Raw genomic sequence first — 24,091 nt, 5'->3', positions numbered from 1 at the left:
CTGTTTGTTTATTTGTCTTTTATGCATTACTCAACCTTTTATTCAATCGTCATGAAACTTCGAAGTTTTTGAGCGTACTCCTGGATATGTTTCTGCAAAATGAAAAATAAAATTTGAAGGGGTGGCGCCCCGGCAGCGCGCGATTGGATTATTCTCTATATACGGTACATAAAATAAAAGTCGATTGCGGTTTGACATCGTTCATCCGATCAGTATGAACATTTGGGGTGTTGATTAGAACACTTCAGGGTAATGTTTCTGCAAAAAACTCTTTTTTAATTTCGCAAGGGCAGCGCCATGGGAGTGTGCTATTTCTCTTAAAATTGGTTATTAAAAAAAAGAAGTCGTATGCGGTTCGACATCGTTCATTCGAGTGTCATGAAGTTTTCGGGAGTAGATGAGAATACTCCATAGAAGATTTCTGCAGATAAAAAATTACAATAATCACAATAATAATTATTACTCCCAAGCACGTACGTAGGAGAAAATAATTATGCATATATTTATTAATCTAATCATACACTTTCATTTTGAATGTAGGATAATATAACTAGAACATACATAAAACTCAATATCGCAATTAGCAGGCTTAGTAGGAAGAAGCACTACCATAAATGTTTGCATTTCAATAGGCTTTTAAATAATTCGTTCAATTGAATGCAGCGGTTCGAGCTTTTATGAAAATGTTTCCATTCGTTTGAGACGAAACATAATCCAGCTGTATTACACATCCTGTGTGAAATCGATAATTAAATATAGTATTTTTCTTTTGGACACGAAACTAATCAATCTAATATCAAGTTTGAGAGAAATATTTTGTTTGGTTGTTGACTCGCAGTTAATAGTGACACTACGTCGATGTGACAATATTAGTGAAACGTTCTAGACAAGTTGAAATAGAGTTGTAAGTAGACTAATTTTCTTCAGTCTTTAAATAAAGACGTTGAACTCACGTCATTGACACATGTTAAAATTTATTTAGTCTAGAGTTTAATATTCTATTAATAAAGTAAGTACACCATTCATATGTTTAGAAATTGGTGTTTTGGTAACAGTTTAAAAACTCATTGACACAGTAAGAATTCTTAAGATTAGAATTTAGTGTTTTGATTTCAGTTTAGAGTTTAATAATATATTAACAGAGTAAGTACATTACATTATCCGTTGGTTTGGAATCTGTGGTCTGACAGATTATTGTTAAATTGCTTAAATTAAATTGGAAAAAAAGGTAGATAACGTCTATACACTATATTGAAGTCAAGTTTTCGCATTATGATAATGATTTAATATTAACCAGTCGGCTGATAAACATTTAAACACTTAATATTATATACAAATTTATATATATATATATATATATATATATATATATATATATATATATATATATATATATATATATATATATATATATATATATATAATGGTCTATTGAGAAGCTTAGCGTGAACGACCTATGATGATAAAAAGTTGAGCTTGTCTTAAAATTAACAGCTTAGTTTGGGATAAACTGTATCTAAAATTTGAACAGCCTGAAGAACGATTAGACCATCGATTCTTCCTTTAAATTTTCAAAGAAAGAATCGATGGTGTAAGTATTTTTACCGAACGCTGCCTGATGTGACTTGTTTAAAAGTATAAACTATTGTTAACGCTTTTTTTGTGAATGAAGATTTTACAAAATGTTGTCTGATAGCATTCACTAATAAAAATAAATAAGTAATTGCATTGGGCACTCACTCAAGTCATACATAATAAATTGAATTACGTGTTAGAATTATAGTATAATTACTGTGCTTAGCCAATCTTATACATACTCCAATTCTAAAGGTATAATTTGCTAGTAAAATATAAAACAATACTTTTCAGCTCTAATGGCGTCCCCCAAACAAATGAATCTAATTCTCATAGGTAAAACTGGAAATGGAAAAAGTGCCACAGGAAATTCCATACTGCGTCACTCGAGATTATTTAAGTCAAGCTACAACACGACCTCGATAACAAAATATCCTCAATACGAGGTAACTCATTTCCAGGATAGAGTGATTCAAGTTGTAGATTGTCCGGGTGTTCTAGACACGGACCTTGCCAAGAAAGGTGGTGTAGACCTTGTTAAAGAAGCGTTGCAGAATGCTATCTTAGCTAATCCATCAGGATACCACGCTTTTCTTATTGTGGTTAAATTTGGTAACCGTTTTACTAGAGAAGAACAACAGTGTATCGAGATTATGAAAGGCATTTTGGGAGATGATATAATTGAATCCCATGGTATTGTGGTAGTGTGTAACGGGGACACGTTTGATTATATAAGTGCTGAAGAAAAAATCACCTTTGAACAATATTGTAAGGAAGAAACCGGTCCATTTAAAGAGCTTCTTGAAAATTGTAAAAATAGAGTTCTTCTTTTTAATAACGTAACGAAAGTCGAGGAAGTTAAAATAAAGCAAGTTGAAAGGTTAGTTGAGATGGTCGACACCCTACACGCCGATGGTAAATGCTACACAAATGACGACTTTCAAAAGGCAGAACGGATACAAAAAGCTGTGGCATCGATATCGCCCGACCCGATGTTGGAGAAGAGAATGATAATTGTCCAAGGGATTATTTTGCAGCGAATGTTTGAAAGTAAAAAAATATTGTCTGTAAAAGAGCAGTTAAAAATTTTATTAGAATTGCATGAAAATATTAAGAAGCTAGTTAAAGAAATTGTAGAAAAAGACAAAGGATCCGGAACGTTCAGTAAATTTAGGAAAAGCATAGAAACTACTCAAAAACTTCTGGAAGACAACATTAGGATGTTAACAAAAGAAAATAGCTTACCCGATGTAATTGAGAAGAAGCAACAAACAACTTGTGCTGAAGCTGTAAAGGATACAATTGAAGACACAAATATAAGAGTTAAATTGAGAGAATCTGACGCACCACATTCAACGTCTAGTATGTTAGATGAACATAAGATATACAATTGCTCAATTAATCTACGAGATTGTAATGCTACAACACAAAAAGAAACGACAAAAGAGCCATCCAAATCTCGAAATAGATTCAATTCTAAAACCAAATTTCCCAGAAGTAAAGCAAAAAACAGGAGAGCACCGGTCGACATGCTGGAGAATGAACAAGCTGAAACTAATATCACATTAAACAATCCGGATGAAGGAAGTCCAAATACCACAGGTATGAGAAGACAGATCAACAAAGCAGGGTACACTTCATCAATGACAGCTGAAGCTGATAAAGCAGACGTCGATTTTAAAAAAGAGTTAAAGAGTCTGGAAAAAGAATTTATGGAACTTAAACGTGAATCTGACATGGTAATGATGGAGAAATGTCTACAACATTTAAATGCAGGTGAGATATCTTTGAAAAATTATAAACGTCTTTAACAGCTCTATTTGAAGGCTAGGTTCTAGTATATTTTTCAAAACTGTTTTTTCGTTCTCACGAAAAATGAACAGTAATTGTTTTCAAGTTGCAGGAATGCAGTAAGCTTTTTCTTAAATAATTCTTAAACCATATATTTTGCTTACGTTTTCATATCTTCATCAGTCGAAAAATTTATATCATGTAATTATCCAAAAATAATTTTCTTTTTGTTATTTAAGTTTGCTTATACTTTATTTGAATTTAATAAATCTCAGAACATTTTTAGGCTAATATTGAAAATTTGTTTTCTTTCCAGATAAAATGGCTGAAGAGCAAGTGTCAAGTCTAGATCTTATTTTGGTCGGTAAAACAGGAAGTGGGAAAAGTTCAACAGGAAACTCAATTTTAGGAAGACCGAGGAGCTTTAACGTTGGCTATACAACACGATCTGTTACTAAAGCACCTAAGTATGAATGGACAGAGTTTGAAGACAGAGTAATACAAGTGGTTGACTCCCCTGGCTTAATTGATACTTATGCTAATGAAACAGAAGGAGTAATCCTTGTCCAATCTTCTTTACAAGAAGCCATGTTGGCTAACCCAAAAGGTTATCACGCATTTTTAGTAGTGATAAAATTTGCGACACTCTTTACACCAGAAGAACAGGGAACTGTTGAGATATTGAAAGGAATATTAGGAGACAATTTTTTAAAGGACTACGGCATAATTGTCATGTCAAACGGCGACACTTTTGAGCACCATTGTCAAGAAGAAGGACTGAGTCTAGAAAAATTCTGCGCCGATGAACAAGGTCCTTTCAAGCAAATTTTAGAAGAATGCAACAACAGAATTGTTGTTTTTAATAACATAACCCACGATGAAAATGTGAAACACAAACAAGTGAAAGAGCTAATTGCAATGGTAGACAAGCTTAAAAATGGCGGTAAAAGATACACGAATGAACACTTTTATAGAGCTGAATTATTATTCTGGGAAATCATTAAATCGTCTGTTATACCAGTAGTAAAAAAACCGATACTACAAGAGCTAAGTTTGATACTACAAGCCATCTACAAAAGCGACGAATTAACTGACGAAAATGACAAACTGGTTTCAATCGAAAAACTTGAGCAAAGGGTAAACATTCTTCATGTTGAGGTTAATGAAACACAAAATGAAGACCGAGCTCTTCAATCCGTCAGGAAACTTATAGAGGACACTGAAATATGTGTGAATGAACGTAAAAAAGCATACATTGACTTAATCGAGCTACAAAAAACGATTAAAGAGAAACAAAACAAGTTGCCCCGCTTAGAAAATGAGTTACAGAAGAGTATAGCATTAAGAAGAACATTTGCGCATGTGATGAAACAGAAAAAAAACCTGGAAAAGGAAACGCAGGCCATAGAGAAATATAAAATGAAAAGAGATCAGCTAAGAGCCGAAATTTCGGAGATATTCGCCACGGATAAGATTAAATTGGAAATAAGCCGTATAATGTTGAAGGACGATTGCATCGATAATTTTTTCATGCAAATAAAATCTATAATAAAAGCTGCTGGCATTTTTATTCTAGATCATAAACATACAATACTTGAACTGATGAACATTATCAAGGAAATGGCTGCAGACTAAACGGTTGCAATTTAAATTAAATTATCTCCGGATTAGTAAAAGTATTGATTACTTAAACAGTTGCTTTAAATATAGGTTTCATATTTTAGATAAAATATAATGATGTTTGACTCTGACTGCAAATCTGGGAAATGATTAAAATTTTCAAGGAAATTCCTGCAGACTAAACGTAGTTATGTTCAGTTACCGGAAAAACGGTAGTAATTGAAATTGAAATATCTCTGGATTGGCAAAATTGTTCATCACTAAAATAGTCGCTTTAAAATTAGGTTTCATATTTTAGATAAAAGCCTGTGATAGCTTTTACTCTGACTGCAAATCTGAGGGAATTGCACAGGATACAATAAAAATAGCTTTTTAATTGTAATTAAGCTTTAATCATTGTATTACAGTAATATTTATTTGCGGTAATAATTTACAAACAAGCAGTTGAATTTAATTTTTAACTGATAAACCAAGGATAAAAAGACTATCTACCACTGTTTGTTTCATACATCATTTTCTGGGGGGGGGGGGGGGGGGAGGGAGGGGTGAGGAGGCAGAAAACGTACACGAGTTGACCGCACAAACCAAAGTGTTTAAAGAAAAACAAGACAAGTTGCCTAGCTTAGAAAAAAGTGTTACAGAAGAATGTATGATTAAAAAGACCAGCAACTCAGGTGATCAAACAGAAAAAAACAATATTGGCAAGCTAAAGAAAGACGTTGATGAATATAAAAGAAAATTGGAGAAACTACGAATAGAGAGCGAGAAGAAATTCGCCGCGGATGGTATGGAATTGGAAATGCTTATCACTTTGAAGGAAGAATGCAAGAAAGATCGTTTTTAAAGCTAGTTAAATCTGTAATAAGAGATGATGGCATTTTTAAAGTCTTAGATCATGCCAGGGATAATTTTTATGCTCATTTATAAGAAAAAATGTATTAATTGAAATGGAATTATATCTCGATAACAAAATTAATAATTACTAAATTATTTGCTTTTCGAAATGAAAAGTTACATATTTTAGACAAAAGGCAATCATAAGTATGCATGTTATTTTTCGAAAACTGTAGATTTGCGCAGGAAAAATGAGTTTAGTCTTTGTTTTCTTATCATGATTCAATTATTGTATTATAATTTTTAAAAGCATTTTTTTATATTTTCTTTGTAGGTTGGATTATGTTTTTTTTGTTAACAAATAATTCAAATGAATTTTCATCTAGTAAAGCATGGGTAAAAACAGAAACTACCAGTGTTTCTATTTTGCTAATTTGCTATTTCTATGAAATGCATTGTAAAAAAAATTCTTGAATAGGATTGTTTTAAAAGTTAAAATTATAATCAATAATGAATTTAAAAAAACCTAGCTATTTTGTTTTAGAAAAAATATCAGTTTAAAATAATTAGTAGCATAGCATAGTAATAAAAAAATCAAATCTATTTTAAAATGTATATTATATTTGAGGTATTTAAAAAAAAAACTACAATGGTAGGAACACTATTGTGTACATTTGATGTAGAATAGTATTTTAATTAGTCTTACAAACACTTTTTCATAGCAATTACGTTTAATAAACGCATGTAGGCCTACAACTGCAACATTTGTGGGGCGACGTAATGCAGAAATAGAGCACTCCTTTACACATCGGTTCAAGGGCTCGAGACCTACGTTCTAAGTTCTTTTAGCATTGTTGGGCAGCTGGCTTTGGCCTCATTTTTACAAAATAGTATTTAAAAATACAAAATTTTCAAAACTTATAAATTATTATTATGTATCTATTATGTATAGATGTTATGTATTCATTTTAAGTCTCATCCAAAATTGATCAGCAGTAAGATAAAATAATAAATATCAATAGTGTGAGATTCAATTGTAAACTTAGTTATAAAGTGTTCGTTTTCTTTAGGAGTAAAGTTTTTGGTGATGTATGCAAGAGTACCGTATGGTTGATGGTTGATGGTTCAAATTTGCAAAATTATTCTTATGATAATTTTTTAAAATGTTAATTTTTTTTGAAAAAGTGATTGGAACAAAAACTTGTAGACTATGCAGAGAACATCTTTAACACGAAGCACTAACGTGATGCAGAAGCGTCACAAGGCGGAGTGGGGGTGCGGTCCTCACCGGGTGATGCTGACCTAGTGACACCGCTGAAGTTACTTTTTGAACATCCATGTTGTCTGTACGGTTTTCTATTGTTCACTTTTTTCTATTGAGCAGCTTCTTCTCTTTTACAGACATGTTGTTAAATTAAATAGGTGATGGAATAGTTTTGTTGCAACTCATTCTTCTTGGGGGACGGATTGGTGTAGCGGTAGAGTGCTAGACTGCTAAAACGATTCCTAACCCAGGTTCAAGTCAGTCGAACATCCTTGATTCCACCCAGCTCTAATGGGTATTTAACTAACGTTAGGAAAATAAAAGCGGCTGGGCTAACCACACTATCCCTGCATATGCCGAGTTCTCTGAAGCAGATAAACTCTACTTCATCTGACCCATGTAGCTTGGGCACGAACGGGAAATGATGATGATACATTCTTCGTGATGTAATATTTCTCATCTATTCTGTATACTGAGCCCTATTCCTATCAAGTGTATGGGCAAACGCTCGCTACATCGATTGCATTCTAAAGTTTGTTTCTGTCATGTGGTACATCTTTGCATTTCTTTTAACTGTAAATTAATGTTTAGAAACGTAAGGCACTGCTAACCCGTGAGCCTCGAATCCGTATCCTCGAGTTTGTTGGACCCAGCTTTAATGAGTAAATGACTTATTGTACGGAAGGTAAAGACGGCTGGGCCTAAAGCTGACCAAACTATCCATTTCCTAAGCCGAGGTGACTTAATCAGGTAAATTCTACTTCATCTGCCTGTAGTTAGCTTTCTATGTTACCAGACTTTTGCTACCACCCAGAACTTCCGGGTCTTGAAATTAGAAACAGTGGTTATTTGTGTAGGTGTGCGTATATGTGTGTGGGGAGGGTGGGGAGAGTGGGGGTGGGTGGGGGTGGAGGTGCTTGTTGACTCGGGCTATTGGTCGCAGGCTTTTTATTCAGGGTAGATTTTGTCACTGAGCCAACTATTCCCGTGCGATACGTATTAAATCAGCCATGGATCAGCGTAAAAAATACTATCATTACATATGTAAATATGTTAAAGTTATGTGAATCATTGTTAGCGTTTTGGACCCACGCCAAGACTATGTCGACCGACCGAGTTCAAGTGAACTTCCTGAAAAAACTGGTTTGGCTAGATACAATTTATAGTATGGCCGAAATAGCGCCTTCAGCCTTCGCCTAGCTTGTAAAAAGAATTTGAATGCAACAAAATCAATAAAAATCTAAACACAATTTAGGTATTAATGTTCGGTAACGTCTTTCATAACATCGAAGTGGCACGCTCTAGGGCTTTTTCATTTGTATCAAATATATTCATATTTATTCAATGCTGTAATATTTTGAGGCCGATTTGTACGGTTATCGACTGACAAACAGAAGGAACCTATCAATAATTTCAAAGTTTTTTTAGTTAAATTTAGAGTTTAGTTAACATTAGATGTCAATCTAGACTAACTTACTGTACTATGTTAAGCTGTTATGATTGAAAAAATCAGACATCACAAAGGAATAACTTAAACCGATCTAAAAATATAAGCTAACACGAAATATGTAAAAAATATTAGTGTATCGAATTTAATGAACAGATCAAATAAAGTATAATGGAAGGGGAAATCACCAATCTATCACGAGTCTTACAGTAAGAATACTATTTTTAGAAAATGTGCGATTGTGCCTTACTTGCCCATTGATAGATATTTTCCCGTTCACTTATGTTGTTTTGTACAATATACAGAAAAAAAAGAGGCGTGTGTTTTGTTTCTTGTGTATTTTTGGCTCGTTTGGGCCAGGTGTAACAATAGTAAATAAATACAATTTACAACCAGAATCTGTATCACGGGTGTATAAGTATCATCAATCACAAAAACACATGGCAAGAAGAAAAACTGACGAGTAGGTACATGATGTTGACACAACACCACATTGCTTCACACACTGCCTCGTTAACACAATTTGTCCCGCTAGCACACAACATTCAAGGGGAGGCTACTCTCACACACACACTCTCCGTGCCTATATATTTTTGTTATAGACAATCCACTCCCCGGTCGCCGACCTTAGGGGGCGCCAAAATGGGTTGGAAAAATAAATAGAAAGGTTGAGGGGGGTGCAAATCGAAAATTTGAGGGGGGGGTGCAAATGGAAATCTCGAGGGGGGGGGGTGCAAATCGAAAAGTTTGTCCCCGGGCACCGGGAGGGGTCGCTACGCCTCTGGTAAGAAGAACCAATGTCTGCAAGATTTACACGGGCTCAAGTTCAGATAGTTGTCCTAACCAAGTCCGTTGTATAAGTTTAGTTGCATTTTATAATTTGTGTTCGATCAGGCATGTTGATCCGAACGATTATTGATACGAAAGATATAATAAACGCATGGAATGGTGGTGTTTCAATGTAGATTCGTTGTAGCCTGGGAAGAAGGATAGGTAGTATGTTCTTGTTGTCTTAGGATGAGGTCGTGATTGTAGTCAGGTCTTTGAATCGTTTGTTCAAGTCGTCCAATGTATGTTTATAGTGCATTAAAAATTGTAGTGGAATGATATCATCCTGTCGAATCGTTTGTCTGCGTTGATGGCGTAATTTAAGTCGGAACTATATGATGGACTACTAAATGATTAGAGAGGAACATGATGGTAGTGTAGACCCTCTGACTGCATAAATTTCGGGATACATTGTCCCCAGGTACAACACTGCAGCCCTTTACAACTGCAACTTCCCAATACGCTATTCTATCTAAGAAGGAAGTGAACTCTACATGTAGAAGAAAGGATCTTTTTAAACAGAAAAATGTTACGTACAAATTAACGTGAAGAGACGCTGTCAACAGCCCTTTTGTATGCAAGCGTGAAAAGCTTTTATGTGGCTATTTTAACCAGAGTACGCCTGTTTGTTTGGTTCTTGACGTACACCTGTCTGGCATTCAAGAGTAGCTCAGTGTGGGTGGAATAGACGCCGTGTTTTATCGCCGCGGAGGTCAAAGAAAAGTTGGTCCAGTTTAAAGATATTAAAGAAATATTAATGTTGTTGGATTGGATTATAACTGTTTTGACTTCCCACACGCCGTTTTTCGTTTGCCGTACTTCATGAATGGTTGTTTTGGCCAGATAAAAAATGTATTACGCTTGTGGAAATACGCGCTGTCATTCGTTAAAAAAATAACATTGATTTAATCAAAAGCAATAAAATCAACTAGACTACCCGTCATCCCTTGGATAACTGTGGGTTTCGGAGGTCATCCATAAAAAAACATCACGTCTGTCACTTATCGTCACAAAAAACCAGACCCCACATTCAAAAAGACTTTTTTTAAAATCTTTTAAAAACACCGATTTCGGCTGAGCATGTCTCTGACCACACTATCCCTTCATATGCTTAGGACAAAGAAACAGATGAACTCTATTTCATCTGCCCTGTATCTTGCCAAGTTCAGACAGTCAACTTCATCATTCACGTCTAAAAAAATAATTAATATTGACGTGATATTTTTAGAACCCTAGGGTTACCAGGTGTTCAGTTTTGAACTGGACAGTCCAGTATTTGAGCAGACTGTCCAGGAACAAATAAATATAAATACTGGACAAATATATGAATAATACTCTGTTACCCCCCTTCTTCTGCTTTGCGGCATACCTGAGAAGGGAAGGATGGAAAGGTGTCCAGTATTTTCGGAAAAGGTATCTGGCAACCCTATAGAACCCGTGCCACCAGCATGATAGCTTATTACACTAACAACTTAGCTGTCTAGACTCGTGACGTCACTGATGTTTTTTTGTTGTATAACTTAATACTATGAGTCTCTTTATGCAACTTGATTTACGCGCATAGGCCTTATCTAGATCTAGATCTAAGTCTAGTAACTTTCAAATTAAATTTTATCTTAAATTAGCCAATTGCATAGCTAAACAAACAAAGATTTATATAAAATAATGAAGGTCTGAAATAGTTAATATAGAAACTCATTATTATCTAGATCTAGATAGAATTATCTAGATTCTACGATTGGTTTGGTTAAGTCTAGTTTTCCGTAACTCTAGAATCTAGATCTAGATTTAGATCTAGAACCTAGATAGATAAATCACTTATATTATTCTTGAATTAGATTATCTGTGGAGCTAAAAAGGAAAGATTTATATCAAATATTTAAGGACTAAAAAAGTGTTATAAAGAAACTCAATAAATTATTCTCATTTTTAAATAATTTGGTTCGACCTAGATTCTAGATCTATAAATAACTCTCTTGGCCACCTGATATTTAGATCTATACATCACTTTCTTGGACAGATTGTAGAGCTAGAGAAATTTATTGTAAAACTAAATGAAAAAGACAGTTGAAAATTTATATATAAGTATTGGAACGTAATAAATACAGCAAACGGACGTATTGTTAAAGTTATAGCCGACAGAAAATTAGCTTTATAACGCATTAAAGATCTGAATGGGCCACGAAAGATTGTATTTAAGCCGACATTTATTGTACTAAAAAGTAAACAAATCATGTGGCGTCACTATTCCCTCAAAGTAAAGCCAATGTTTTAAACTTTTATAATTAAAGTGGTTATTAATTAATGTGGTTAATCTACCAATGAATAAATCAATTAATTAACTAACGTCTTTAAATAAATTTTTGATTAACAATCTGTCTGAAAACAAAAATTGCTCTCTACCTACATACTATTTTACAGCAATACACATAGTGCAGATTCTCTCCAATCAGACAAACAAAAAACAACAAACAAATAAATATTGAAACCCGGATTTGAACTCGAGACATACGGGTTAGCAGTTCAGCTCTCTATCGCTAGACCACTCCGTCCCATTCATAATGTATATACTAATGTAAAAATATGTGCCCCATCCAATTCTAAATGTCTCCAAAAGATCGATATCTGCCGCCTTCGATTAGTGTTCGTATCAACTATCTTGATGTGTTTCGCTACATGATTGTAATATTCAAAGTTCATATAATATAATGAAATGCGTCATTTAACTGACTCTCCTCTCTTGGGTTAGAGAATGATCTGCCGTCTCGTGCCAAAGTTTCGAACTCGTGACTTGCGTGTTACAAAGCACGTTGTCTACCGCTGGACCACACCGTCCAATAAGTTGGAATACAGAGACTAACTAACAAACTGTTAGAAATAAAATTATGTCTAGGATACGCCGCTTTTTGATTCTCACGGGGTGAATGGATCAACTCACAGCAATTAGTGGATTTTCGAATATAAAAATAGGGGTCGGCGTGGTCGAGTCGGTAAAGCTTATGGTTGCTAAACCGAAAAGTCTTGAGTTCGAACCCTCGGGCAGATGAGGCTCGTTAGCTGGGGAAAGCCACTCTTCTAGAAGAGACAACACCAAAATCAAACAACTGCTGCCTTGTAGTTTGTTCTTTTTTGGACAAAGGCTATGGAAGCAAATCCAAAAAGAAAAGCAGGCTGAAATCGGAGTCAATGGCCTTAATGGCGCATAACCAGTTGACACGTAATCCTTAATTGTGATGGAAACATGGTCATGGTTGATAAATTCGAAAAAAGTCTCGAGTTCAAACCCTCTGGCAGATAAGGCTCGATCCCTTCCAACACTAAAAATTAAGAACGAAGAAGAAGAAAGAAGATTTAAATAATAATCATTAAAAAAGTTTTAAAAAACCCACGTTTTCTGATTGAACTAAAAAGTAGAAAATATATGCTATACATCACAATAATGCAAGCGATCACTCTACTATAAGCGATGAAAAACGTGGGGCGCCGAAGTAAAAGTTATATTACTATTGATTAGATAATACTATTGACTTTTATTAGGGAACTTGTAGAGAGTCAACAGTATTAGAAACTGTAAGGAAATCACGGCGCCCCACGTTTTTGATCGCTTATAGTAGAGTGATCGCTTGCATTATTGTGATGTATAGCATATATTTTCTAGTTTTTAGTTCAATCAGAAAACGTGGGTTTTTAAAAACTTTTTTAATGATTATTATTTTCTACTTTTTAGTCTTTGTCTGTTTGTTTGCATTAAAATCTTGCTATCGATTTTATCTTTTCACTTTTTTTTGGGTAAACGAAGACAACTCGTAAAAAGACAACTCGTAAAAAGACAACTCGTAAAAAGACAACTCGTAAAAAACACGTTGTGTGAATACGTTACTGACTAGAACACATAGATTTGAACCCGTGTCGAGTGGGATAGCAATCGTGTGCCCAACCACTCGACCATATCGTCTCCCCCAAACTGGCCACCAGTGGTAATAGTTACCTCCTGTAAGTTTAAAGTCGGTTAAAACTAAATTATCTGCGCCTAAGCCTGTCGCGACGTGGGATCGTTCGCTTCACTGCGCGCGGCAAGAGAGAGGCTAGCTACGCGACGCTGGTTTTTTTTCTAATGGCTCGCAGAGGAGAATTATATATATAGATTATATAGCGGTCTAAAATGCTCAATAAAATGTTTCCATTGATCAATTTAGTAATAATAACAATTGAATATTCTATGGTCATCCAAAAGAAAGCTTCCCTGAAAATTTCAGCGCGCTAGCTAACTGGGAAGTGCCAGAAATTTCGATCGCAAGATTTGATTGGAAAGACAGAGAAAGCAAGTTAAAGAAAACGTGGTAAAAAAAATAATTAACCTCACTGGTAAATCTCTTCCTCAATAAGTGCAGATTTACAATTTTGATTAGCTTCAAGACGCACGGACTCTGTGGTCTGTTACAAACTGGAATGTTTGAATGAAGTACATTGACATTATTTCTGTAAAAGTTGATGACTTTGGCATTCCGTAAGTCTGGGCCGGGTGGTATGTCACTAGATACGGAGCAGAGGAGCTGTCGTTAAAAGCCAGTTGTGTGAGGGTGAATGTCATTGTCCAGTTGTGTGGTTGTGTGTGGGTAAATGTCATTGTCCAGTTGTGTGGTTGTGTGTGGGGAATGTCATTGTCCAGTTGTGTGGTTGTGAATAGGGAATGTCATTGTCCAGTTGTGTGGTTGTGTGTGGGTAAATGTCATTGTCCAGTTGTGTGGTTGTGTGTGGGGAATGTCATTGTCCAGTTGTGTGGTTGTGTGTGGGGAATGTCATTGTCCAGTTGTGTGGTTGTGTGTGGGGAATGTCATTGTCCAGTTGTGTGGTTGTGTGTGGGGAATGTCATTGTCCAGTTGTGTGGTTGTGTGTGGGGAATGTCATTGTCCAGTTGTGTGGTTGTGTGTGGGTAAATGTCATTGTCCAGTTGTGTGGTTGTGTGTGGGGAATGTCATTGTCCAGTTGTGTGGTTGTGTGTGGGGAATGTCATTGTCCAGTTGTGTGGTTGTGTGTGGGGAATGTCATTGTCCAGTTGTGTGGTTGTGTGTGGGTAAATGTCATTGTCCAGTTGTGTGGTTGTGTGTGGGGAATGTCATTGTCCAGTTGTGTGGTTGTGTGTGGGGAATGTCATTGTCCAGTTGTGTGGTTGTGTGTGGGGAATGTCATTGTCCAGTTGTGTGGTTGTGTGTGGGGAATGTCATTGTCCAGTTGTGTGGTTGTGTGTGGGTAAATGTCATTGTCCAGTTGTGTGGTTGTGTGTGGGGAATGTCATTGTCCAGTTGTGTGGTTGTGTGTGGGGAATGTCATTGTCCAGTTGTGTGGTTGTGTGTGGGGAATGTCATTGTCCAGTTGTGTGGTTGTGTGTGGGTAAATGTCATTGTCCAGTTGTGTGGTTGTGTGTGGGGAATGTCATTGTCCAGTTGTGTGGTTGTGTGTGGGGAATGTCATTGTCCAGTTGTGTGGTTGTGTGTGGGGAATGTCATTGTCCAGTTGTGTGGTTGTGTGTGGGGAATGTCATTGTCCAATTGTGTGGTTGTGTGTGGGGAATGTCAGTGTCCAGTTGTGTAGATGTATTGGGTTGAAGGTCATCGGTCAGCTGTGTGGGAGTAAATGACAAGAGCAAATTATGTGTGGGAAAACGAGATTACACGGTTGTGTGTGGTTGTGTGGGGCGAATGTCATGGATCAGATGTGTGGTTGTGGGTGTGAATATCGTAGGCCAGTGTGTGGTTGTGTGAGGGTGAATGTCATGGCCCAGATGTGTGTTTGTGTGGGGTGAATGTCATGAGCCAGATGTGTGTTTGTGTGAGGATGAGTTTTATAAGCCAGATGTGTGTTTGTGTGGGGGTGAATGTCATGAGTCACATGTGTGGTTGTGTGGGGGTGAATGTCATGGCCCAGATGTGTGGTTGTGTGGGGTGAATGTCATGGCCCAGATGTGTGGTTGTGTGGGGTGAATGTCATGGCCCAGATGTGTGGATGTGTGGGGTGAATGTCATGGCCCAGATGTGTGGTTTTGAATGCAATTAAAATCAGTTGTGTTGGGTTTATTGATATGAGCCACTTGTGTGTGGGAGAATGCGATCACACAGTTGTGTGAGAGTGAGTGTCAAGATCCAGTTATGTGGTCGTCTATAAACAACATCACAGTCCTAAGGAGGAGTAGCGGGTGTACAATCTTTCCAGACGTTGTATGATACTAATAGAGGGAGGTAAAACATAGTTTATTATAAGCATGCCGTTGATTGTCATTTTTTAATGACAATACAACTCTATTATCCTAAATGTAGTAATTTTAGTATACTTGCCCCATAAGTAATAAACTATTTTTTTTTTGGTTTCTTAATGAGTCTAAGATATTTAAATACGTCGAGTTTGTGTAGTTTGTGTATGAAATATTTTGGTGTAATTTGATACAAGATTGTAATAATACAGAACAGAAGAGCTATCCTTACAGAGTAATCTGTGGGGGATGAATGCCATGAGCATTGGTGTGTGGGAAAAAGTTATGAGACAGTTGTATGTGTCTTTGTGTCAGAGGCGTAGCGACCCTTCCCGGCGCCCGGGGACAAACTTTTCGATTTGCACCCCCCCCCCTCAAGATTTCGATTTGCACCCCCCCCCTTCGAGATTTCGATTTGCACCCCCCCCCCCCTCAAACTTTCAATTTATTTTTCCAACCCATTTTGGCGCCCCCTAAGGACATATGTCCCCCCCCTCGCCCCCTCCCCTCGCTACGCTACTGCTGTGTGTGTGTGTGGGAGGGGAAACAAATGCCATTAGCCAGTTATGTGGGTAGTGGATGTCATGATCTAGAAGTCGGTGGGTAGTTGATTATGCTACAGTATTCTAGGGGACTAAATGCCAGGAGCTAATTGTTTTTAGGAGGGTTCATTATTTTAAAATTAATACATAACAATTTAAACAACAAATTCAAAATATTTCTTTTGAAAAACGACTAATTAAAAAGTTTATTAAAAATAAATTTGGAAGTTTTCTAAATTAAACATACATAAAAGCACATGTTTTATTTCTTAAAATTGCATGGTTTTAATTATTCGACCAAAGTAGAACATATTATAAAATACTTAAACTTAAGAAAATGTTTCATAATTAGACAAACTTCGGGCTTACGTTTAATACGGTATTGTTTTATGGCAGTATGGTTTTCACATCAGAGCTCTACAGCCTGTGGGCTTAGTGATACAGTAGTTTTAGAGATTTTTTTTTGTTTAAGCATTCACTGGATCAGTCAGTATTCTAGATTTGTCATTAGTAAAGTGTCTCAGGTAACAGACATAGAGTTTTATAGTCAACACTTCACAGGCAAAGTGTTTGTTTAATAAAATTTACTTAGATACAAATTTATAGGAAAATAGCGTTCACAAAATGGTTAACAATTGCTTTAAATAAAGCTAACCTAGAGACAAATTAACCAAAACAAGTAGATACAAATATTTTAAAACATGGTTCAATAATTGTTTTCAACACTCTAAACTAAATTTATTTAATACTTTAGTCAGTGTTAAATACAACAAGTTCATTTATCATTTTCAATCAGTTGTCAGTTAAATCTTTAATTTTTTGTATGACTCCAATTATGGTCCTGGCGTTTTTGATTAAGAAACTTCCAACTTTTGTGAATATATTGAAGAAATTCTTGTTAGATTTTCCGTGCAAATCTTTCCTCTTCTCCTCCGTAGCTTGTTTCACGACACTCTCTTGCTTGTCAGTGACAGATATTTGTATTTTTAATTTGTCTTTTTCCTGCTGTATCGCTTGTTTTTCCTTTGTGATTTTTGCGAGCTGTTCTTCAAATTTAATGGTCTGTTGTTTATCTTTTTGGCACGCTTTAATTTTGTTCTGAAGCTCATTTTCTTCTTTCTGTAATCTTTCTTCGTCTTTTTGTAACTTTTCTTGCTGTGTGATTATGTTTGATAGTGTTTTAATTCTGTTGCCTACTATTTTTTCCGTACCTTCAACATTTTTAATAAACATGTTCAGAGTGCCGTTAGTTTTGTCTAAGTCGTTTAAATCTTTGATTAACTTTTTAATTCTCGGTTCTAGAGACTTGAGCGAGTCAAGTCTAGCCTTGGGGTCAGCCAAAGCATCGGATTTATTAATTTCTAGAGAAATCAAACTTTGTTCTTTTAACATGTCTTTGCTGATTATCGGGATTTTAGAAGTAGCGATAATGTACTGGTATATCTGATCCGCTTTCTGGAATTGTTCGTTCGTGTATCGTCTACCATCATCTTTCAGCTTGTCTACCATATCGATGAGTTGTTTGACTTGCTTGTGTTTCAAATTTTCGTCTTGGGTTATGTTATTAAAGACAACAATTCTGTTGTTGCATTCTTTCAAGATTTCTTTAAAAGGTCCTTTTTCATCGGCGCAAAACGTCTCGAGATTCAGTTCGTCTGCTTCACAATGGTGCTCAAAAGTGTCGCCGTTTGACATCACGATTATACCGAAATCTTTGAGAAAATCCATTCCTAAAATTCCTTTATAGATGTCAATAGTTTTTTGTTCTTCTCTTGTAAAACGCGAGGAAAACTTCAGTACAATCACAAATGCGTGGTATCCTTTTGGGTTAGCCAAAATGACGTTTTGTAAGGCAGTCTGGACCATAGTTATCCCTCCTGTTTCATCTTCGAATGTGTCCATTATACCAGGGGAGTCAACCACTTGAATGGTCCTGCCCTCGAATTCACCCCACTCGTATTGAGGTACTTTCGTCTCGGATTTTGTACTGTAGCCTATTGTAAAGCTCTTTGGTCTTCTAAGGATTGCGTTGCCGGTTGAGCTTTTTCCACTTCCGGTTTTACCGATCAAAACTAGATCGATACTAGAATCGTTGGTGGAGTTTGTAGTTTGCGCCATTCGACCTGTTAAGCGTAGACATAGAACAATAAATAAGCACATATTATTGGGATTTTAAAATATATGTTTATCATTGAAATGATAATTGAAGTGAAACATCAGCATTTAGGCTTCTATGTTAATTTAAAAATAGTTTTTATGTGCGATTCGCTTTAAACATGTTTAACTGTTAAAGGTACAGTTAAAGTTAGAGCGCTTCAAGTCAATATATTCGGATCAATCTTCAGTTACGTACAAGTATATTATGCAAACAGCTCGAGAAATTTTATCACGTCTATTTAAATTCAAACACCAGATTCATATTTATTACAACGATATTTATCAAACGTAAACACTTTTTATAAATGTTAAACAGTATAATAACACCTCTAAATAACTTACGATTTGAACTTCCCCAAAGCTGTACAATTAAAATTGAACTACAATATCAACTGTAGTATCGTTTATTATTTTATTAAATATATTTTAGGGTTTGTATTAATTTTAATTTTAAACTTTTTTTTTTAACAAAAGTAATTTAAAGAAGATCTTGTGCTTAGTTTTAAGAAGAAAACCTACTTACCTCATAGAGCTTTCAGCAAAAGAGTCCACTGGATAAAGTAGTCCGCTTTATTAGAATTTTAGCTGATCGGAGAAGTCTTTTATTGACGCAACAAGGAAGGTCCCTAGCAGTGCCGCGTGAACACACAACAAGACGGTGTTATTCAATTGGCCTTTAGGTGCTGGTTCTTATTGAATGAAAACAGCGAATACTCAGGCATATCCAGCTACATTCAGGAAGGTCAAAAGCCAGCAGCAAATAGTGCGGAACGAAATGAAGAATGTTCTTCAGGTACAGTTAGAAAATATTTATTTAAAAAATCGCGACATGTTACGTTTCTGTATTAAATATTGGAGGTTGTGTGCTTAAAGGGGAATCAGTAATGCATGGCACCGATAAACAGTTGATTAGATATAATGAAAAATAAAGCGGGAGTGATCTCCCATAAACTTCCTCGAATATTCTTATACAACACTACTGATTTTTAATCAGTTTTTTATACGTAAACTTTTAATAATTATCATTAAAAAAGTTTTTAAAAACCCACGTTTTCTGATTGAACTAAAAAGTATAAAATAAATGCTATACATCACAATAATGCAAGCGACCACTCTACTATAAGCGATCGCAAACTGCGTGCGCATTATGACAAAAAATGAAAAACGTGGGGCGCCGAAGTAAAAGTTTTTTATCGGTCATTGTTAATATAAGATATAAAAGTTATATTGCTATTGATTAGATAATACTATTGAGTTTTAGTAGGGAGCTTGTAGAGAGTCAACAGTATTAAAAACTGTAAGAAAATCACGGCGCCCCACGTTTTTCATTTTTTGTCATATAATAAGGTTAGATAGAATGTATCAATTAAGTATTAATTATCAAAAGAGCCGCTTTATTTATGTTCACGGGGCAAGAGGATCGTTCAGCTCTTTGAAGCATGTCGACAATTATTGATAGTCACAAAAATATCCTAATAAGGGAAACGATTTTCCCCAATAATTGCATAAATAAGCATTGTAATCAGGTTAAACATTAATTTTTGTATTGAATATGTGAGTGGTGTGCGAATAGGACAATCATTTATGTTTAAATAAGGGGATTTCCTTGTTTAGAACTACCTTGAAAGTTGGCCGCTTTGTACTAGACATGATTATGCTTGAACAACAAGGCTCGGTTATACAATACTACTATGCAGAGAGGATTTAAGCAAGAGTGCATGCTACGAATAGCAGTGCTACGAAGTACACATAATATATTTGCACATAAATATCCCTGTGTAGATGAGCTGGGTGTGTGCGCAATAAGGTTCCTCTTGGAGTGCGTTACCACTGACAGACAGCTATTAAACAATATAACGGATCGTCTTGTAAAAGCATATTTTAATAATATAATAATAGTTTAGTATTTGTAAGTTTAGATAAAAATTAGACAACTGTTTTCCAATGAATAGTATAAGACTTGTAGCATTAGTAAATCTGAAATGGAAATAGTTTTTTAAAAAATAGGTCGTTATAGATTATAGATTGCTTTTTAAATTTGATTCAAGTATTTATTCTAAAATGTATCCAGTATAAAGAGTCGACAAGTCATATATAGGTTGTACGTGATTAGGTTTTGTAAAAATATAAGTAAAAAACGGTTTAAAATTTTGTTATCGTGGTATTTATTTACAAAACGATTAAAACGTATACAATTACCAACACACAATTACAAACCTAACACAACCACGTCATTTCATGAACAAAAGAAAAAAAAACAACAACTTTAAACTAATAACTACCTATTAGAGAAACATACACATCAATATAACAGCAACACTTCCATTTCCTCCCTATGCCTCTGGGTACATGACTAACGTTTGGTAAAGTAAAAACGGCCGACTATAGTGCAGACCACACATTCACTTCAGAAGCATATGAATTCTATATCATCTGTCGTATGGATCATTAGGTCTCAATGAAACCTTTACTCTCTTATAGTCTATTACATTTATAATTTTATCAACTATTTTGACATCCTTGGCGGTGAATATAAATGTACAAGACTATTTGTCTACTCGTATTATGATAATCCAAAGCCAGAGGTGATTTCTTTTTGTTCAGGCGTTTTGATTTTAATTCGGGGCATGCTTTGGTCGAGGCATTATTTAAAACTTAGCCAAAATATTATTGAATCATATTTCTATAGATAAACGGAAAGATTTTAAAAATGTATCTGTCTAGAAAAATAATAAATGATGCAATCATTCCTGTATTCGAACATACAACCATATACACTATACACAGTCACATGCGAGTTGTATTTACATAGGAATCAAGTCAATAAAATGTGTAAAATTGTAATTGAACCCCTACAAGATTAAAAATACTTTTGCTAAATTTAAGTTTCTGTGTTAAAAACCATAGTATTTATGTTAGTCTTTGGTTAACATTTAATATGACAAAAAAACGTATTAATGGTTGCATTAGTTCACATAAATACAGACGTGAAGATATTGAGTTACAATAATAGATTATACTATGAAGGAAATACATTAAGAAAAAAGAACAATAAAATATAATTAATAAAAACACATAATTAAATTTTAATTAAATTCTAAAATGTAAATTTTTTCAACTGGATGCTTAATTTAAATCTTTTATAACACTAAATTCATTAAAAAAACGTTTTAATAACAAGCTTTTATGTACTAATGCACTAACAAGTAGAAAATAAATTATACACTACTATTTAAATAACTATAAAGAAAAACGTGAGTCACTTTAGTATCTATTGGATACCTTTACTAATATTTAGGAAGAGACCCAAGCATTTCTTAATAGTTATGTAAATAGTAGTGTATAATTTATTTTCTACTTTTTTCGTATATTATTATATACACATTTCTTATTAAATCGTTTTTAATGAATTTTTTTCACAGTACTTTGAATGTTTTAAATTTACTATAGAGTTGCATGACTAAAAACCATTGCGCAGCTAATGAACGTGATGACGCACGTATACTAGTGCAGAGTAGTTAGATGAGAAAGCCTACTAATTTAGTCAAAATTTTAATTAATTCATAAACATTAATTAGGCAACCAATTGAGTCAAGCTTAATTTTATGTTGCATTGTCCTCACGTCTTAACCCACGTACCAACTACGAACCGTATCTGTCAGTTAGAAGTGCCCATAATTTTGCTCGGGCGTTACGATCTAGACCAGGGGTCTCCAAACTTTTCAGCCCGAGGGCCGCAGTAACTATCAAATATCAGTTCGCGGGCCAGAGTTTCATCCAGGCATCTCTTCGGGGTGGCGGGCCCCTCCCACCCCGAAGAACCTCTACCGTCTACCCCCCCCCCCCCCCCAACGAAATCATATATATATATATATATATATATATATATATATATATATATATATATATATATATACATTTCAATACTCTGCTCAAAACTTTCACACAACTTAGCCATCTTACTGCTGTGTAATATGGTAATTCTTGCGATTCTGTTTGTATCTTTCAACATGTCTCTGAAATATCTATGGATGAGCCCATGTGACCTTATTAAATTCACCATCTTCACCAAGGGATTTAGTTCACTGCTAATGTCCACATATTTAGTACACAAAGCTTGCTGGTGAAGAATACAGTGCAGGGACATTGGTTGTAGAATGATTTCTCATTCGCTTGTCCAACCAAGTCTTTCTTTATGCCACTCATGTACTTTCCTCCATCAACAGTCAGGTAACAGAAGTTAGTCCAGTTCAAGTTATAATCAGCAAATTTTTTTTTAACTCATTGAATATATCCTCTCCCGTAACAGTCCCATACATGTTATGTAGGAAACCATCTCTTGTGTTCTTGTTCTTGTTTTCATCCACATCTCTAATGAACACGAGCAGTTGAGAGGTGGAACAGCTGTCCAGCGACTCATCAGTTGCAATTGAAAAATGGCGAAACTTGCTTGCATTTTTCGCTATTTGATTCACAATGTTTTCACCAATGTCTGCAACACGAATGGCAATTTTACATTTGCACCCAATGGTACATTTTCAATTTGATTTGAGGGTTTCGAACTAAACTCCATGACATTATTTCAGTGGGGTGGTTTTGTGCAAAATAGGGAATGGAGGTGAACATCGCCTTTTTTAAACGTCACGCCATTTCAGCCACCTCCAACAAACATTTTTTTTTCGTTGACAAAAAGATCTCCGCGGGCCGGATGAGAAGACCTCGCGGGCCGCATCCGGCCCGCGGGCCGTAGTTTGGAGACCCCTGATCTAGACAGACTGACGACTGACAACAGACAGAGACAGTAAGTTAAATAAAACCTTGTAATAAAAGCTTGTTATTAAACTTTTTATGAAATTGTTTTTGTTCTTCATATGTTTTATTGACAATTTTGAACCGAATCTATCAGTTAGAAGAGCCCGTAATTTTGCTCGGGTATTTTGATCTAGACAGACTGACGCCAGACTGAGGACATACTGAGACTGAGACAGTGAGTTAAATAAAAGCTGGTAAAAAGAGTGACATTGTTTTTTTGTCTCTAAATATATTTGTAATAAAATTATTTTTTTTCAAAATCTACAGAAGAGTAAAGAAAATGTAAACAATGAAAATCTAGCTCTGTCTACTATGTGTGTTTATTAAGTTAGCTGTAACCTACAGTATATTTTAGCGGCTACACACACTTATTTGTCATTTCGTATATATATTTTTTAATTGTTATTTACATTATTCTGCTACTTTCAACATCTACTAACCACTAACGACTCATTTATATGATTTAGTTATTAACAAATACAGTAAGTTAGGTTAATTTTTTTTTAATTTACAAATATAATTTCTGTAAAAACGTTTTTTATGACTTTTTAAATGTGGTTGTTTTAGTAGAAAGTTTTATATTTTAAACTATATATCTCTCTATATTTAGTATTTAAAAAGAAAACTTCTGTATGTATTAAACTATTTTGCGGAATAAGAAACTAACAAAGCTCTTATAAAGCAAAAAACAGTACTAAAATCTTTAAAATTGACAAGGCACTGAAAGCAACAAAAATATATAAATAAATCAAATACAGACGTAAGGGACAAGGATGTTCTTTCATCGTTTTTTTGCCCAAAGTGTAGTATTTAAGCTCAATGTTTCTTAAACACATTTTTCTGAATATATTGCCCTTCAAATTCTCTTTTAATTTTAATTGAAACGCTTTTCTATTTCTAGCCTTTCCCTAATATGGACATCTGGATCAATAGGTGAGTTAAATTCCTTTGAAATTCAATGTGTGTTCATAGGT

The 24,091-nt window shown here is 35.0% G+C and overlaps 2 protein-coding genes across 2 annotated transcripts; one reads left to right on the top strand and one right to left on the bottom strand.

Moving 5' to 3' along the window:
* Positions 1–939: 939 nt before the first annotated feature.
* LOC131944167 (uncharacterized) lies at positions 940–5,488 on the top strand. Its single transcript, XM_059304687.1, has 3 exons — positions 940–1,009; positions 1,870–3,351; positions 3,683–5,488. Exons 2-3 carry the CDS (start codon positions 1,875–1,877, stop codon positions 4,999–5,001), a joined length of 2,796 nt encoding a protein of 931 aa, XP_059160670.1. The 5' UTR covers positions 940–1,009; positions 1,870–1,874; the 3' UTR covers positions 5,002–5,488.
* A 10,890-nt stretch (positions 5,489–16,378) lies between these two features.
* LOC131944177 (GTPase IMAP family member 7-like) lies at positions 16,379–19,002 on the bottom strand. Its single transcript, XM_059304703.1, has 2 exons — positions 18,829–19,002; positions 16,379–18,271 (listed from the first exon to the last, which is right to left on the bottom strand). The coding sequence occupies exon 2, from the start codon at positions 18,264–18,266 to the stop codon at positions 16,941–16,943; it is 1,326 nt and encodes a 441-aa protein (XP_059160686.1). The 5' UTR covers positions 18,267–18,271; positions 18,829–19,002; the 3' UTR covers positions 16,379–16,940.
* Positions 19,003–24,091: the final 5,089 nt, after the last annotated feature.

This window comes from Physella acuta, unplaced genomic scaffold (assembly GCF_028476545.2).
Source record: "Physella acuta isolate Inbredline_101_S28 unplaced genomic scaffold, ASM2847654v3 ptg000484l, whole genome shotgun sequence".
In the NCBI taxonomy this organism is placed as follows: domain Eukaryota; kingdom Metazoa; phylum Mollusca; class Gastropoda; family Physidae; genus Physella; species Physella acuta.
The sequence above is the reverse complement of the archived record's forward strand: the minus strand, read 5'-3'. Positions and strand labels throughout refer to the sequence as shown.

Coding starts and splice junctions, on each gene's coding strand:
- LOC131944177 (XM_059304703.1), bottom strand. CDS start 18,266: ATGGCGCAAACTACAAACTCCACCAACGATTCTAGTATCGATCTAGTT.
- LOC131944167 (XM_059304687.1), top strand. CDS start 1,875: ATGGCGTCCCCCAAACAAATGAATCTAATTCTCATAGGTAAAACTGGA. Junction 3,352..3,682: donor TCTACAACATTTAAATGCAG/GTGAGATATCTT, acceptor TTTTCTTTCCAG/ATAAAATGGCTGAAGAGCAA.